At 60.1% G+C, this 17,277-nt stretch overlaps 1 protein-coding gene and 1 long non-coding RNA gene across 4 annotated transcripts; one reads left to right on the top strand and one right to left on the bottom strand.

The window, feature by feature from the left end:
* Positions 1–716: 716 nt before the first annotated feature.
* Positions 717–7,969, top strand: ENPP7 (ectonucleotide pyrophosphatase/phosphodiesterase 7). 3 transcript variants are annotated; one of them, XM_037157890.2, is made up of 8 exons: positions 717–806; positions 1,397–1,686; positions 2,938–3,083; positions 4,137–4,763; positions 5,435–5,690; positions 5,812–5,895; positions 6,282–6,380; positions 7,473–7,969. In XM_037157890.2, exons 2-7 carry the CDS (start codon positions 1,434–1,436, stop codon positions 6,362–6,364), a joined length of 1,449 nt encoding a protein of 482 aa, XP_037013785.2. In that variant the 5' UTR covers positions 717–806; positions 1,397–1,433; the 3' UTR covers positions 6,365–6,380; positions 7,473–7,969. The 3 variants fall into 3 exon arrangements, with proteins under 3 accessions (XP_037013785.2, XP_053516394.1, XP_053516391.1); XM_053660419.1 differs by lacking the exon at positions 717–806 and adding an exon at positions 1,241–1,313 and having other exon boundaries at positions 7,239–7,969; XM_053660416.1 differs by lacking the exon at positions 717–806 and adding an exon at positions 1,241–1,313.
* A 2,642-nt stretch (positions 7,970–10,611) lies between these two features.
* On the bottom strand, positions 10,612–11,202 carry LOC119058631 (uncharacterized). Its single transcript, XR_005084278.2, has 2 exons — positions 10,940–11,202; positions 10,612–10,772 (listed from the first exon to the last, which is right to left on the bottom strand). It is a non-coding gene; the product is annotated as an uncharacterized LOC119058631 (long non-coding RNA).
* Between the last annotated feature and the right edge of the window lie 6,075 nt (positions 11,203–17,277).

Raw genomic sequence — 17,277 nt, forward strand, 5'->3', positions numbered from 1 at the left:
AGCGATCTGGGGGATGTCCCCAAATTCCCTTCCCCACTGCCACTCCCACAGCCCCCACCCTGGTCCAGGCCACCAGCGCCTCCCACAGGGACAGCAGCAGTCACCTCCCCGCCCAGCACCCAACATCCATTCCTGCCTCCTGCCGACCTCCCTCAGCCTACAAACAGGGCAGCGAGTCTTTTAACTGTCCGATCAGTCGGTGCCACTGCCCCACAGAAAAGCCCCCAGAACGAAGTATGCGGGACTGTGCCCCACGGCCCTGGCGCGCCACGCCCCGCCCTGCTGCCCCAGCTCACCTGACCCCAGAACCCCAGCCTCGACCCCGGAATCTCCCTCTGGCCCGGTGCCCTCTCGGGAGGCCCCGCCCCCACCTATCACGTGCTGGTCCCACAGCCCCACGGGCTCCCATCCAGTGTCCCTGCTGCGTTTGCTTTGGGTGACCCTCTCTCTCACTGTCTCGCTTGTTTGCCAGTTTTGTTGGGCGTGTGTCAGCAGCCAGTTCTGTCTCCTCCACCACGGGGTTCCCCAGAATTTAGCACAGGGCCCGGTCCACCGAACGGGCCTCACAAGGCAGGTAAAATGATTAACCAATGTCGCCCAAATCAACTTAACTTTTACAAAAAGGTTGGTAAAGGGGAGACCGAGTCCCAGAGATGGAGAGAGGGAGGCACAGAGGTTGTAACAGACAGAGCTGCACGGGCACTGAACTCAGGGTCCCTCCCACACCTGCCCGATGGCCCTGAGCACAGGGGACAAGGGAGCTCCTCTTCTGACCCCCGTGCTGGCCAAGGAGACTGCCCACACCCGTGAGCCTCTCCAAGGACCCCTGGGGCCCAAGGAGGAAGGCGCAGCAGCACAGGCCCAGCCGGGGGGGTGGTTCTGCCTGCCCCACGCCAGGAGGCTGCTCGCCCCCAGGGAAGGGTGGGAAGAGGCTCTCCCTGGGCTGGGGCGCTCCACGGACGAGGCCAACCCCGGGCTGAGCTGCGGGCCCTCGGCTCCTGGACCCTGGCCCAGGCAGGCCCGAGGCCCACATACCCCAAAGGCCACCCGAATTAGGGGCACCGGGGTCGCAGTGAGCAGGGCATAGGGTCGGAGGGTTGCCGCAGAGCCAGGGTGCACACCAGGCCACCCGAGGGGGCGGACCCCTCCTCCTCTCCCAGCCTACAGGAGCCCTGCCACCTCTGGCCCCACCCTCTCCTGGCGCCTGCCCTTATTGACTGTGCACGAGGGGAGGAGCACAATCAATAAAGGAAGGTGCCAGGCGAGGGCCGGGCCAGAGGTGGCACGGGCGGGCGACAGGCCCTGGGACACAGGTAAGCGCACAGTCTCATTTTCCAAGACACCCAGGATAAGGCTGGCCCCGAATGACCCTGGGACTTTGCTCTGCTCCTTACAGGTCCGCGCCCGGTGCTTGTACCACTGGGGGCGCCGTCATGAGACCCTCGGCCATCCTCCTGGCTGTGGCTCTGGCCGCCCTCCTGGTTTCCGGGGCCGGGCGGCCTGTGGGCCGGCAGGGCCCCCGGAACAAGCTGCTCCTGGTGTCCTTCGACGGTTTCCGCTGGGACTACGACCAGGACGTGGAGACCCCCTACCTGGACGCCATGGCTCTGGACGGCGTGAAAGCCCGCTACATGACCCCGGCCTTCGTCACCATGACCAGTCCTTGCCACTTCACCCTGGTCACTGGTGAGTGTCGGCCTCCAGCGGGGCCTGGGGCTGGTGGGGGGCTGGGAAACCAGAGGGACCAGGGCACGCACGTCGCCCTGTCCCATTGGGGCACCATGTGGAGACAAAGGTGAGACAGAGCAGGGCCCAGGGCATCATCGGCAGGTGCCTCCCTGTGGGGGAAACCGGTAGCGGGCAAAAGCATGCAGGCAGTGGCCTCTTTTTAAATGGCGACCACAGCCAGAGTGACAACCCGGGAGGCCTTCTGGAGGAGAGATGTGGTCAGGATTCAGAAAGGCCCAAGGGTGAGTCCCAGGCTCCTGCGGTCTCAGGGGCTCGTCCCGCCCACCCCCAGCTGCCCGTGAACAAGACTCCAGACTGAGGCTGGTCCTGCCTCTCCCAGCCTCAGCCGCCCGGCTGGCCCTCGGCTTAGGGGCTCATCTCTGCAACCCCTGCACCTTCGTCACATGGCCACCTCCCCTGTGCCCTCTTCCTTTTTTTATTAAAGCTTTTATTTATTTACGTTTAAAGAGAGGGGAAGGTAGAAAGAGAGAGAGGGGGAGAAACAGCAATAGGTTGCCTCTCTCGCCCCAAATGGGCAGGTGGGGGGGACCAGCACGCACCCCAGCTGTGGGCCCGACCAGGGGAATCTCTTTTTCTTATAAGAAGCACGGTCACTGGGTTGAAGGCCCCCCATCCAGAAGGCCCTCCTCGTAAGGTCGCCTACCACATCTGCGACGACCTTATTTGCAAACAAGACCAGGTTCTGAGACGCTGGGGGCCGTGGCTTTGCAGGACGCCATTCCGTGCAGACGGCTCATCCTCACGGGCCCCGGACGGCCCCACACACACCACTGTCGGCACCTGCTGTCCTTTCTGCACATCACCATTTCACTTAACATGTCACAAATGGGCAGGGACAGGCAGAGGACATCCACCGCATGGCCTCTCCTCTTGTATCTTCTGAACTCGCATGTGTGAGTTTCCCAAGGAAAACACAAATTTAAAAAGACACCTCGCAGACCTCGCCTTGGCTTATTTCAGTGCTGACCTTGGATGCTAATTCCCAGCTGGATGGTAACTTATTTCCTTAGTCCCCTCCTGAGGGCTGCCTGGTCGCGCCAGCCTTTTGCTAAAACCAGCGAGGCTGCCTGTGACCCGAGCACGTGCATGCCTGCACCCGCACACCGTGAGCAGCAGGGCGGAGAGCGTGGGCTGCGACCGTGTGCGACAAAGCCCGCCCCGAGTCCCCTCTGCCGCCCCTCCCCACAGGCAAGTACATTGAGAACCACGGCGTGGTCCACAACATGTTCTACAACACCACCACCAAGGTGAAGCTGCCCTACCACGCCACGCTGGGCATCCAGAGGTGGTGGGACAACGGCAGCGTGCCCATCTGGATCACGGCCCAGAGGCAGGTAAAGCCGCCTCCGCACCCCCTCGGACGGCAGTGGGGACAGGGGAGGGGACAGGCCGTGACCACTGAGCCCCGAGGCAGGCCCGCTCCCAGGAGCCCTGGCACAGAGCCCAGGGAAGTGCGGCCCTGGGTCAGGGGGTGCTGAGCAATCACCAGGACCTGCCGACCGCTCCACGGCCCTGCCGGGTCCTCCCTGGAGCCCAGGGACCAGCAGCGCTGGCCCTCTGCCCAGCTGGAGAGAAAACCACACCTTTGGGCCCTTCGGTGCTGGGGAGGGGAGCTGTACGGGGGAAGGAACCCCACTCCACAACGAGGCAGGGAAGGAGGAGACGGCTCTGTCCATCCCCCTCCTGCAGCTCCCTCGGGGCTGGGCAGGTAAATTCTCAGGACAAAGAGGAAATAGGAGGTGGGTGCCCTGTCAGCCCAGGAATTCCACCATCCTGCAGCGTTCCGGGGGCTTCCTGGCCTGGGTGTGCACACGGCAGGGAGAGGCCGGGCTGCAGCCAGGAAAGGGGGGCGGTGCTCCCCGGCCATCTCAGCCTCAGGGCAGAGACCCGGGGCCCCGAGGACTCGGAGCATCTGAGGACACTTGTCCATCCTTATCTCCTTAGTGCTGAGTCCACTGCACGCCTGCCCTCTCCTCTATAAAATTGTTATTGGCCCCAGATAAGAGCTATAGAACTCTTTTCCCCTGGCTGGTGTGGCTCGGTAGATTGAGTGCCTGCCTGTAAACCATAGGGTCACTGGTTCAATTCCCGGTCTGGACACATGCCTGGGTTGTGGGCCGGCTCCCAAGTTGGGGGCGTGTAAGAGGCAACTGGTTGGTGTTTCTCACATCGATGTTTCTCTCCCTCTGTCCCTCCTTTCCCCTCTCTCAAATAGTAAATAAACACAATCTTGTAAAACTAATAGTAATAAGAAGAAGTAAAAAGGCCCGTGGCAGCGGTCCGGAGCCGGGATGGGTGGGGTCGGGGGCAGACAGAGGCCAGGCCGGAGGGGCCATGTGCCGGCAATCCCGGGTCAAGTGCCAGCGTCAACGCCGCCTTCCCCCCAGGGCCTGAGGACCGGCTCCTTCTTCTACCCTGGCGGGAACGTCACCTACCAAGGCACGGCCGTGACGCTGAGCCGGAAGGAGGGTGCCCTGCACAACTACAGGAACGAGACAGAGTGGAGAGCCAACATCGACACCGTGATGAGGTGGTTCACAGAGGAGGGCCTGGACCTGGTCACGCTCTACTTCGGGGAGCCGGACTCCACGGGCCACAGGTACGGCCCCGACTCCCAGCAGAGGAGGGACATGGTGATGCAGGTGGACAGGACGGTGGGCTACCTCCGGGACAGCATCGGGCGCAGCGGCCTGGAGGGCAGCCTCAACCTCATTGTCACGTCCGACCACGGCATGAACACCGTCAACAAGAAGGCCAGCGACCTGGTGGAGCTGCACAAGTTCCCCAACTTCACCTTCAAGGACATCGAGTTCGAGCTGCTGGACTACGGCCCCAACGGGATGCTGCTCCCCAAGGAGGGGAGGCTGGAGGCCGTCTACGGGGCCCTCAAGGACGCCCACCCCAGACTGCACGTCTACAAGAAGGAGTCCTTCCCTAAGTCCTTCCACTACGCCAACAACCCCAGGGTCACGCCCCTGCTCATGTACAGCGACCCCGGCTACGTCATCCACGGGGTGAGCTGAGCCGCCTGCGGGACTCGGGGCTGCTGGGTCTCCCTCCGCCCTGTGAGGGGCACCCTCGTTTCTGGCCAGTCCCCGATTCGAGGGGCACTGACCACCGAAGGGACAGGGTCACCACCATGCACTGGGAGCGTGCGTGCGTGTGCCTGTATGTGGGCACACACGTGTGTGTGCATGTGTCCGTGCACATGTTTGCATGTGTGTGCACCAGCAGCACAAGTATGAGAAGATCAGTCACTAGAGTGACAGAGACAGGCAGCACCAAGGGCCCGGTCCCCCACAGGCTGAGGGCCCGGGAAGGGCTGAAGGGGAGGCAAGACGGGAGGGGGGCCCCGGGGAGAAAGTGCTGAGGAGACAGGCGGTCACGGAGGGGGGTGGGCAGGCCGGCTGCTGCCTGGGGGTGGCCACCTCCACCCCCCACCGCCATTTACTGGGTCCCCTGTTCCTGTCCCCAAGTCTTCAGAGGGGCTCTCATGGGCTACTGAGCTGTTGAGGCTCAGAATGCAGGGCACTGGAGGCTCAGTGTCCGTGCTGTGCCCCAACCGCCCCCCCACCCCTGTGCGCACTCCCTCGGGAAGCCTCTGCCCTGCTGCTGGCGCAGAAAAGAGAGGGCGGTGGGCGGAGCCCGCGCACACTCCGACGCCCCGCCCCTGCCGCCCCCACAGAGAGTGAACGTGCAGTTCAACAACGGGGAGCACGGCTTCGACAACGGGGACATGGACATGAAGACCATCTTCCGCGCCGTGGGCCCCAGCTTCAGGAAGGGCCTGCAGGTGGAGCCCTTCGAGAGCGTCCACGTGTACGAGCTGCTGTGCAGGCTGCTGGACATCGTGCCCGAGGCCAACGATGGGGTCCTCAGTACCCTGCTGCCCACGCTCACGCCCGAGGCCGCCAGCACCCCGTCACCCACACCCCAGGCAGGTGAGGTGCAGCCCTCCGCCCGCCACCAGGTGGCTGCAGGTAAAGGTGCCTGCGCCACTGGGGTTGGCGCGCCCCTGCGGCTACAGGGGCTGCCTACTCTCTCCCTGTCCCTGGCTTCCAGGAACATCGGGAGTCCCTAGCACGCTCTCCGCGCCTGGAACCACGCAGAGCACGTCGTGTGTTACCAGTGCAGGAGGGAGAACAGGTAGGCCTGGGCACGTTTATGACGGAGACTGAGGGCCAGGGGGTGGGTGGTCTGCCCCGGGGAAAAGTCTTTTGGGAGACACCCCCCCCTTTGGGCTCCTGGTCCCATGGAACCCGGGCTCCCATGTGGTCACTTGAGGGGGTCGGTCCTTCCTGGAGTCATCTTCTGCCACCCTCCCCCTCCCCACCCTGACCCACCTCAGGGGCAAAGGTGGCCTGGGAGCTGGACCAGGTGGGGCCTGTGTCTGGGGCAGGGGAATGGGGAGGGGTGCTGAGACATGAACTCGGGGGGTCGCAGGGGCAGTCCTGTGCTCCTCGCCCACCCTCGAGGAATGGGGGTGAGTGACACGCCCCCACGTCCCCCGCCTTCCGCCTTTCCTTCCTTAGGCCCTGCCCTCCTGCCTGGGGGCTGCCCCGCCCTGACAGCGGGGATGCTGCTGGCCGCAGTGCTTCTGGCCAAGGTCGCATAACACCCCAGTGCTCAAGGTCAGAGCCCCAGGAGGAGGAGGGAGGGTGCGCCTATTCAAGCCCCACGGACCTGGGTCCTGCCCCCCCCAAGAAGAGCCAGTCCCAGACCTGGCAGCCCCTTTGAGCCTCTCTCCTCAGGCATGACAACCAGAGAACAATCCAGAAGCTGCGGTGGGCGGGGTTCCTGGAATACTAGGGGAGCCAGCTCCTAGGACTGCCTAGGAGCTGAGGACAGGCCCCCTCCATCTGCCCTGTGGTGTCCCAGCCTCTGGCCGGAGGAGGAGCCCGTCGTTCTTTCCAGCGGTGCCCAGCGGAGGCCTGCTCGTGCTCTCACCCGGGTCTCAGCTGGGTCTCGGCTGGGCTCTCACCCGGGTCTGCGGGCACACAGTGAACCAGGGCCCGGCCAGAGCCCCGGGGCTGCCGTTAGGGGCCCGGAGAGCACATAAGACACAGGAGACAGAAGCATCGAGGACTGGGCTGTAGACAGGGGTGGGGGTGGGCGGGCTCTCTGAGGACTCGGATTTGGGGTGAGCCCTGCAGGATGAGGAGCCTGCCCGCCAAGCCCTGGGGATAAAAGTCCAGGCAGGAAGGGCAAGTGGGGGGCCCCTGGGGGGGGGCTGCTGGGGGCTCTGGACGGGAGAGAAGCGGGGTGTACTCAGTGAGCAAAGGCGGGGGCAGGGCACGCTTGCCAGGGGACTGAGTGGGGAGGCGGCCCTCTGGGCAGGGGGCAGCCCCACTGAGGTGACACGGGGGCGTGCCACAGTCTGATGTGGAAAGTTAAATGAACGGAGGTGCTTGGGCAGGAGCTTGGGAACAGAGCAGGTTCGGACAGTTGGGAGGTCACTCTGAGCTGGGGGCCCAACATCTTGGTGGCAGGGTGAAGAAGGGACAGAGCACAGACACAAGGGACCTTTCAGGGCTGGACGGGGAAGACGGAGCCCCTTACTGAGATGCAAGGAGGTCGGGGCCGGGGCGGCACAGCTGGAGAGGAGTTGGGTCACCGAGCTGCTCACTGCCCACCATGCCCCAGCTGCCAAAGTCCCTACCTCCTCCCAGACCCACCCTTGAGCCCCGCCCTCTGCCCAGCCCAACCCGCAGTGGCTCTTCCAGGCCCACCAGGAAGCATCAGAAGCTGCCTGTGAAACCCTGAGCCTGCCCTCCCGCTGTGATAGACTGGACACCAGGGACCTTGTCCTCCAGCGACCAGGGACAGCGCTTGGCCCGCTGCCTCAGTGACCCCACAGCCCCAGCCCATGCTCGGTCACCACTGTGCTGGCGGTGCAGCCGAGTTTGGGTTCTGCAAACACACACCTACCCCCTCAAGCATCCTTCCAGCCCTGCCCCGCCCTCTCCCCCTGCGGGAGGGTCCAGTGCTGGTGCCCTGCCCTCCTACCAGGGCCTCCAGTCTGGGAGGGGGGCCAGGGCAGGCAGGGGGCAGGCTTTGCCCCTCGAGCTCTGGCCGGGAAGCACGCTGACGGGAATAAAGGACAAGCCTTGTGGTCATGAAGCCACCCTGGCCACCGTGGGTGCCACTCTCTCTAAATCCTGCCGGCTTCCTTCAGTCTCACCCGGTGGCCCCAGTGTATAATAAACACCCGATTGCTTAGGTCGAAAACAAACCCACTCGTTCTGGTTGGGGAGCATGGGGTGGGGGCGGTGGGACAGGGAATAGGCCCTGGGCGGACCACCAGGGAGGGCTGTGTGTGAAAAGAAAAAAGGGCTGGGAAGGGAAGGCTGTTCCTGAAACGACGGGAAACCAGCGTCTCTAAGCCACACTGTTCAGCAAAACAACATAGGTGGAAATAGAGCAAATAGTCAACTGCCGTTGGTGAGGAAGGGAGAAAAGGGTGTGTGCGTGTCTGGGGATAAAACACACCCCTGGAGAACGGTCCAGAGAGAACGGGCATCGACTGGCCTCACAGAGGGGACTCTGTGGCCAGGCCAGGGGCGCTGTCAGGTCCAGCCCACACAGTAGGGAACATGTGTGCACTGAGTCATCAGGGCTTACCTTCAGACCAGTTCCCAGGTAGCTCTGCTTCTGCCATCTGGCATGCTCTGGAGAAACATCACACCTGATAAAGGCCATGAACACGTGAGTGCATGCGTGAGTGTGCGTGAATGAGGGAACACATGAATGAATGAAACACAGGAAGAAGACTGGTATAGCCCACATGTTACCCTGGGAAAGAACAGAGGTGTGTCATCCACCACTGGCTCAGACGGAGGTGGGAAGGGAGCTCGGGTATGTCCAAGTTCCAGCCTGGAGGCGCTGGGCCAGCCCTTTCCTGCAGAGGGCTATGTGCCGACCCAGTCCAGCCTCTTCTCCCGAGCGCCCGGCGAGCTCCTGACCCAGGTCCTCTCCCCTCCGCGGGCTCCCTCTGATCTTGCAGTCTGTTCACTTGTCCCAAGTCCCAGCAGTGGGTCTCAGCCCAGGCCTCTTCGGAACAGACAGTCCCCCTCTGATCGGGCCCCTAAGGGCACTGGCAGCACCTCCACACCCAGCAGCAGGAGGTTCTTTGCTTTGCACGTGCATGGATGGGGGCGTGCGGACAGCAGGAATCTTTGGGCCCCAGGCCTACGAAGGACCCCAGTGACAACCTGGCCAAGCAGCAGGGACCAAGGAGGGCAGTGCTCCTCCTGAACTCAGACTGGGTTCCTCACCATGCACTTCCCCTCTCCCAAGCTCACAGTCCTGGGGTGCCCAGCACACACCCCCAGCCCTGCTTCCCGGAGCTGCAGGAGCATCTGTTGCCATGGTTACCCACTCTCAGCTGGCGCCAGTGGCCAGAGGTTCTGTGAAGTCCTCTGACCCCTGACGGGGTGGGGGGGACGGGACGGCTCCGGAGGGACCGGACACAGAGCCCCACCCATGGCACACTCACACTGCAACTCTGCACTCATCTCACATGTGGCACAGCACATTCCCCACACACACACACCATGAACACACAAACACACTCGCCACACATACCGACCCAACACACACGCCTCAAGCACCATGCTCACACACCACTCCGTGTCCCGGTCATGCGCGCCCTGAGTACAGACAGTGCACAGCCATCCGCGCACCCTGCTCACTCTCGACCCCAGTGTGGGAAGATGTGTGCGTGGAAGCCATCCCAGCCCTGCCCCCGTGTGGCCACTCACAGGTAGCAACCACAGCAGGTGGCGCCCCGTCTGCAACTGCGCAGTGGGCTGGGGCGACTCCTCCTGTGACCAGAGGGCCAGGGGTCCCTTGGCCCTCCGCACCCGGACCCTGCAGCATTACTTCAGGGGCCGAGCAGCACCCTGGGGCCTGCACCCCTAGAATGGATGGTCAACGTGGCCACTGAGTCCACACCTCTCATCCCGCGAGTGAGCACCACATGCGCTTTCCTGAGGTCCCCAACATCCATCCAGGAAGCCACTGGAGGGGGGTGAGGGGGTGACAAGGTGCGAATGTCCCTACGTCTGCCACGAAGTTCCCAGGAGGGCTGGCAAGGGGCTGGACCTCTGGCCCTGACCTCAGGGTCGCCCCTCCGCCCCACACTGCAGGAGGGTACAGATGGGGGCCTTGGGGCACGGGGAGGACCCGACCACTCCAGTGCCCTGAGTGGGGAGGAGGTCAGGCTCCGTGGCCAAAATTCTTTCCATCTGGAAAAGAACCTACTTAATCAATTTTTTTTGTTTGTTTTGCTTTTGGTGATAATTCACTGTGGTTTGTAGCTTGAATCTCAAGGACATAAGCAAGATTGTTCCCTTCCTGTGAATCTAAGGCCCCCTCCCCCACACCACCGTTGCATCCCACTGCAGACAAGGAGCATCCGAGGGTCAGGGCCTCAGCCCCGCCCGTGCACAAGGACCACCTGCCTTCCTCTTGGTGACCCAGCTGCGAGAGAAAGGGAGCTCTGGTGTAGCAGAAACGGGAGGCCTCGGGGCTAACACAACGTGTGAACTCGAAGTCTGTCTCGTGAAAAGTGAGAGCCCTGTTGGCCCCCTGCCCTGCTCGGTGCAGACACGAGGAGACACTGGCCCGTGGACGGGCCTACCACCTCTGGGTCCGCGGCCTTACGTTCCCGATGCATCCCCTCCGTGAAATAATCAGTAAGGCAAGGTCACCGCGAGCAGGGTCCGCGCTCGGCCCAGAACGGAGCCCGAGGCTCGGACTCCAGGCTGGCGGGGCACGCGTCTCCGCAGCTTCGCCCAGCAAGACCGCTAGTCACGGCACCAAACTCAAACCACGACGAAGCAAAACGAATTCACTCGTGACGGTTTTCAAAACGTTTAGCATTAGTTAAGGAGGATAACACTCCAGCCAACAAATTTTGAGGCCGCTCCACCCACCGGCTCACGCCGGCGCGACCACTCACATCCAGCCTCCTTCCGCCTGGCTGGGAGTGGGGAGTCCTTGGTTTCCGCAGGTTTGCGAGGCTGCAAAACAAAGGACACGGGAATGCGCTGAGAATCAAGCACTTTCTGGCGACGGGCACGTCCGCCGGCCTCTCCCGGGCCCCCGGAGACCCTCGCAAAGTCGCTGCTGCCCTCGCCCCGGGGCCCGGCGCGTCCCGGAGAAGGTCCCAGGCAAGGCCCCCGCGCACCTTGGCTACGAGGCCGGGCACCTGTGGGGAAGCCAGACGTCGGCGTCCGCAGAGCGCGGGCACCAACAGCGACCCCCGCGTTCCCTCCCCGACCCCCTGAAATGCCGGCCTCCACAGCACTCCGTCCTCCTTCCCCGCACCCTCTACCCAGGCGAGGTTCTGCCAATTTCATCCGGCCGTGGATTACTTCGTATTACCCTCCCCTATTCCCCGTGTACCACCCAAGAGGCATTGACAGCCGGCGGCAATAAACGAAAAGGACGCAAAAATTAAACTTCCGTTTCCGGGCAGTGGAACCTTCCCCCCGCCCCCCTCCAGGAGGCCCCGTACGGTGTCCGCAAAGGGTCAAGCCATCTCCCGGCGGTCTCTTTTCCCATTGCCGCAGTACCAATGCCCCCTTCTGGCCTAGATTAATAGTGCAGCGCCTCGAACGTGAAGAACGGGCGCCTCCCTCCTCCGCTCCCTTCCCTTTTCTACCCCACAAGCCCTCGGCTTCGCTCGATTTCATATTTTGATCCAGTTTGAAGACCTAACACTTACCGTATTTTGCCGTGTATAATGTGCACTTTCTGCCCAGATTTTTTCAGGGAAAAATAGGATGCGCATTATACATGGGTAATACTAATTCCATACCTACATAAATGTTTTTGATTCTTTTACTCATGCTTATGCCTTAAAAGTGTAACTCTGGAAAGCAATAACGATATCCTTGCAAACTAATACCCTGGAATATGATCATCGGTTTTGTTTCTAAATATCAGTAAGTAAAAAATTAAATTCAAAATTTAAAAAAAATTGTTTTTTTCCTTAAAGTTTGGGCCAAAAATGTGGGTACACATCATACACAGCAAAATGTGGTATATCCACCGGTGTCATGAGACATGTGCCTTGGGCATCTCTACAGAGATCTCCTTTCTTTTTGTTCTATTCTAAAGATTTTATTTATTTATTCTTAGAGAGGAAGGGAGGAAGAGAAACATCAATGTGTAGTTGCCTCTCGCACGCCCCCTACTGGGGACCTGGCCTGCAACCCAGGCATGTGCCCTGACTGGGAATGGAACAGGCGACCTTTCGGTTTGCAGGCTGGTGCTCAGTCCTCTCAACCACACCAGCCAGGGCCAAAGATCTTCTCTTTTAAATGAAATGACTGAAGGGACGCCATTCACTTTCGTGCCACTGTCCGCCCAGCAGGCCTGTGACCTCGTTAAACACGACGCCCTTTTACTCTTATGAGCATTTGTCCCCAGGTCTGGAATTACTGGAAAGCGAGAGCAGAACAGGACTAACGCCTCCGAGAGGCCCAGGCAGAAGACAACAGGGGAGCAAGCTGCAGCCTCTGATTCCGATGCCCCAGCAGCCCAGGGGCCCCAGGACAGCAGAACCCCCACCCTTTTCTAATCCAATTGTAACCCAATAAAAGCTCAAAGCTCCACCTTGCCCCTCAGGGCTGGCGTCTGTCCCTACACCAGCCCCTCTCCTCCCTGGGAGAGTGAATAAAACTTGACTCTCTGCACTGGCTTCTCCTCGTGAATTTCCTCACAGCCCGTGTCGCCGACCACCCTAACATGCTGGTGGTCGTTCAGGGACATTCTCTATTTCTCCCCCTCCCCCAGCCTCCCGAGACTTGCAGCCAGGGGAGCAGTGGGCAGCGGAAGCTGGGCCCAGGCTGACCCCTAACCCTGTCTCTCTGAGGTTGGGGGAGAGGGTCCTAACCCTTCCCCATGTCTCCAGGCTCTGCAGACAGCCTCCTCCACACCCGCCTTCGTGGCCAGCAATAGGCAGGTCCCTCTGGAGCTCAGGACGAAAATATCCTATCGAAGGTGATAACTCGTCCCCTCGTCTGTCTCATTGTCCCAAACCCCAGGGCTGGGTCCATCCCTTCCCAGGGGTTTGGCTGGGAGGGACGCCTCCAACCGCCTCCCTGCGGGGTCCAGTCTGCCCTCAGACTGGAGGGTGCTCAGCCCTGGCCGCAGCCTCTAGGTTGTCTGAGGTGGGGGTGCTCTTCTCAAACCTTCCGCTTCCCCTCTTCGGTTGTTCTCATCCCTGAGATACCCTTTTTCATGGTTCTCACCAGGGGCACTAGTACCCGGCCGGAGGACCCCCCATCCGGTTGTCTGCTCAAGAACTTGGAGGTTCTGGGGCTTCCCAACCTCAAGCCCAAGCACTGGATTTTGTTCTACTGCAACACGGCCTGGCCCTGATACAAACGGGGACAGGACCCGCCACCATGGCCCATGGATGCCTTGCTTCATTACCGCATCTTTCCATTTATGTGAATCTTCCTGGCCCACCATCCCAGCCTTCCTCACTCCCCCTCATCACCCCAGCTCCCTCTCCACCTTCAAAGCCCAGACAAAACCTCATCAGGACACGGTGTCAATGCACATCAGCTCAGGTCACTGCGAACCAGGGGGAACTTTTGCTTAGGAAGGTTGCTGAGGCCCCACCAGGCTGGAGAGCAAGCCCGAGGGGCAGAAGTGGGCGGGCCCTCCACCCACTGGGAAAGAAGGCGGAGAAGCACCGTGGCCTTCCAGTTCCGGGCTTGCCTCCCTCCAAAGTGTGAACCACCATCGAACTACCAGCGTTGCTGTTGTGTGGCGGAGGCCCACAGGCCAAGAAGCAGCCTCATTCCCTAGCTGAGCTCATTCTTCCAAACCGGCCTCAGAACGGCCCACTTGCTGCAGCTATCAAATCAACCATTTCCTTTCTATGCCCTTCCATTGCAACGCCCCAGATTCTCTGACGTACAAAGATTGTTCACAGATGTAAAAAAAGAGGAGTGATGAAATGGAAAGTGGTAAAGGGTTCGAGTGAAATACGTGGTCAATTCTTACGCAGCAAGTGTACCGAAGGCAAGTGAATCCAAGGGTGACGCTCAGCCTCCCTCCTGGCTGCGGCTCGCCAAAGGAAGAGAGAGGAAGAAAAGACATGAAGCTTTTTAAAAGTAACTTAAAAAAACAAATCAGAGTGAGATGCCCTTTTTCTTTTAGGGCACCTTTTTAACTTGAATCAAAGCGACTGCTGGCAAGGATTGGACACAGCAGGCACTGTCGCCCAGGGTTGGGTGTGGGCTCTGATGGAAGTTTCCGGAAGAGCAAGCCGGCTTCATCTACCCTCTGACCCACACTGCTCACTTCTCGATGACGGTCTCCTTCCCCGAGCTCACAGATCCTCCCCACGAGGAGCAGCCAGTCTCAGTATCTGCATGGTCCAAGGCTTGGAACTGATACAGAGCTCTGATTGGCTCACTGAGGATAAGTAGGAGGGATCATGGGAGGAGTTTGCCCAGGCTGCGGTAAGCAGCCTAGGACAGGATTGGCTGAGCTGAATGCCCCCCTGAGCTCCACCAATAAAAAGGAGGCTGGCTCGCTGACCTCAGGCTCTCGAGCTCTCCGGCTCCTTGGTGGGTTCTGTCTGGCTCTAGGTCTCTTCTTCCTCCAGGACGCCTGGGCGACCAGGCTGCAGCCGCCTGTCTTTCCCAGCGGCTGTATTTTGGATGGGAAGGAACTCCGGGTTCAGTCTAGGGTCAGGCTGGCCTGGCAGAGGGTGGGTGTTCTTCTTTGGGTGTTCTAGAGGGAAGAGGCTCTGAGGCAGAAGCCTGCCGTTCTTCCAGAATTGTGTAGCTTTTGTATCTCATGTTGTCTTAGTTTGGAAATAAACCCTATAGAACAGAGGTGGCCAACACAAGGCCTGAGGGCCAAATCCAGCCCTCCCCCTTGTTTCTACCCAGAGGCAGCGCTGAGCTCCTTGCCCCTGGTTAAGAAGTAGTTACATTTATACAGTCCTAAAACTACATTCGGTCCTTTGAAGGCCACCTGGAGGCTGATGTGGCCCCCAGTGAAAATGAGTTTGATACCCCTGGTATAGAAATAAGATAATTAAAAATTAACAGGGGAATGCTAGGAGAACTCTGGTGTTAGAGTTCAGCCTTAATTGATAGACTTAAGTGATTAAAGCTGAGACTAAAAGAGTTAAAGAGTTTAGCCTTAATTGATAGGCTTAAGTGACTAACGGAAGCTGTTATTCCAAAATTGTGCAGCTTTTGAATAAAGACTGCTTTCCTTTATCACCACGGCTTTCCCTCTGAAGTTTTGCCTCAAGGGTGGTGGCTGGGCAAACCCCAGCTGCTGTTCTGTAACAGAACTACCCAGACTCTGTCAACAGACGATCAGAGGCCGAAATACAGACGGCCAGTGGAATACTACGCAGCCGTGAAAAGGGGTGCTGAGTGAAACAAGTCACCCAGGACAGAGAACGCACTGCCCGATTCCATTTTGTGAGGTTCTGAAAAAAGGCAAAGTAATCTATGGTGGAAGAAGCCCGAATAGAGAGGACCTCTCAGGGGGCCGGAGGGATCTGAGTGGTAACTCCGCAGATATACACATACATGAACACAGACTCGGCGACCACCTTGAAATCTGCCCTGTTTAACACATTCTGTCTCAACTGTATAGCATCTTTCCTCTGTGCTGCTTTGTATGTACAAAAAAACACAACATATAAAATATTTAAAAGGCAAGCTCTAAATACATTTTTGCCATCAACTATACTATTTTATATAAATGAAAAACACAATATATAAAAATAAATTTTAAAATATATTTAATATATTAAAAGACAAAATATAAATACAATTTCAATTTAGCATATATAAATTTTGTATATATGGAAAACATAAGACAAGACTCCTGAAAGAGTACACTGCCCCCGCCCCCACCCTGGACATACAAATAGGTCCCCTTGCTCGGACCCGACCTTGGGAGGAATCCACACCCCTTCCCAGGGTCACCTCTCCCTCCTGGCACCTGGCCACCAGTGTCAGGGGCCAGCGACACCTCTCAACACTTGCGCCTGAGAAACTGTAGGGTGGAAAGGAAACTATAGGGCCGCTGTGCTTCCAGAGGCCTCGTCCAGGGCTGGCCTCACCGAGGAGGGAGTCACCGAGGCCCCAGCCGCACAGCTGTGTGACCACAGCCAGAGGGAGAGGGCTCCGGGGGCTCCTCGGCGGCTCCCCGCAGAGGGACCGGGTTTCCTGCGGCTGACCACGGTGGGGGAGACCGGGAGAGCTCGGACCATCCAGGCAAGACCCAGCCATGTGAGGACAAAACCTGTGTTTGCATCTGGTTGCCTGACAGCTGCAAAGTCGGTCCTCACAGGGCCAGGCCGGAGATGTCCACAGCCGTGGTCCAGGTAAAAGCAGCTGCCCCAGGAGCCGGGATGGATAACGGACAGGTGGTGGGTGGCAGAGCAGTGTTCTTCCTGGGGTCTCTCTGGTCGGCTCATCGGTGCATCTGCTGGTCTGACCCAGGAGGAAATAGCAAAGCCGAGGGAGGGGACAAGCAGCTGTGCTCCCTGGAGACAGCGCAGCCCCTCCTCCAGGGTGGCCTCTGGGGTCCTGCCACCCCAGTGCTGGCTGCTGCTTTCTGAGTCAAAGCCACCAGTGTCTCTGGCTCAGGGACAGACACCAAGGAAGGTGAGGGCCACTCAGCAGGTTGTCCTCCTGGCCGCCTGGTCCAGCTGGAAGCCAGAGCATCGCTGTGGCCCTCGGGGGCCACGCCCAGAGTGTGTCCTCTTCTCAAAGGCGGGAAGCGGAGGTGTGCTGCGGGAAGGCCAAGGGCACCCCTGCCCGCCCCGACCCCGGATGCCCACGGCCAGCCTCGGCAGATGGCCCCAAGTGCTCCACCAAGCGGGACACCAGAGGGACAGACGCAGACTCAGAGGGGAACTGTGGCGCAGAAAACTGACCAGCTTTGGTCCATGAGAACCTTAAACCACCACCGGAGCCGGAGCTGCCCCAAAGCGTCTTGGCTCAGGTTCAAAAAGTACTGTAGCTCTTTCAAGTGCAGGGGGACCCACGTCCCCGCTTGCTCAAGATGCTCTGGTTTCAGCCCAGAAAGCCCCTCCTGCTGGGCGTCTCAGCTCCCTCGGTGTGGCCGTCACAAAGCGCCGCTGTGTGGACAGGGCGACACAGCCCAAATCTCCCCTCTCCCGGTTCTGGCGGCCACCGGTCTGGGTGAAGCCCAAGCAGCAGCCAGGCCGCGTTCCCACTGAGGATGGGGAGCCAGGCCTCCCCCTGCCCCCCCCCAGGGCTGCCCTCTCGCGTGACAACAGCACAGGGGTGGGGGCAGCCCTCACGGCGTGGTCCCATTTCTCCAGTGCCACCGTGGTTTCTGCTTTCGGGAGGTAGGGCTTACCTACAGCCAGACACACCCGTTCTCCACGTGGGCCCCATCCGTTCTGGAAAATGCACACAGCCGCCCAGCCGCTGCCGTGATGAGGTGTGAGAACACAGGAGGGGGTGGGGGGCGCCCCAGAGCGGGGGGTCCCCCGGCTCCTCA

This window comes from Artibeus jamaicensis, unplaced genomic scaffold (assembly GCF_021234435.1).
Source record: "Artibeus jamaicensis isolate MK-2021 breed Jamaican fruit bat unplaced genomic scaffold, CSHL_Jam_final contig_2259, whole genome shotgun sequence".
Lineage (NCBI taxonomy): Eukaryota > Metazoa > Chordata > Mammalia > Chiroptera > Phyllostomidae > Artibeus > Artibeus jamaicensis.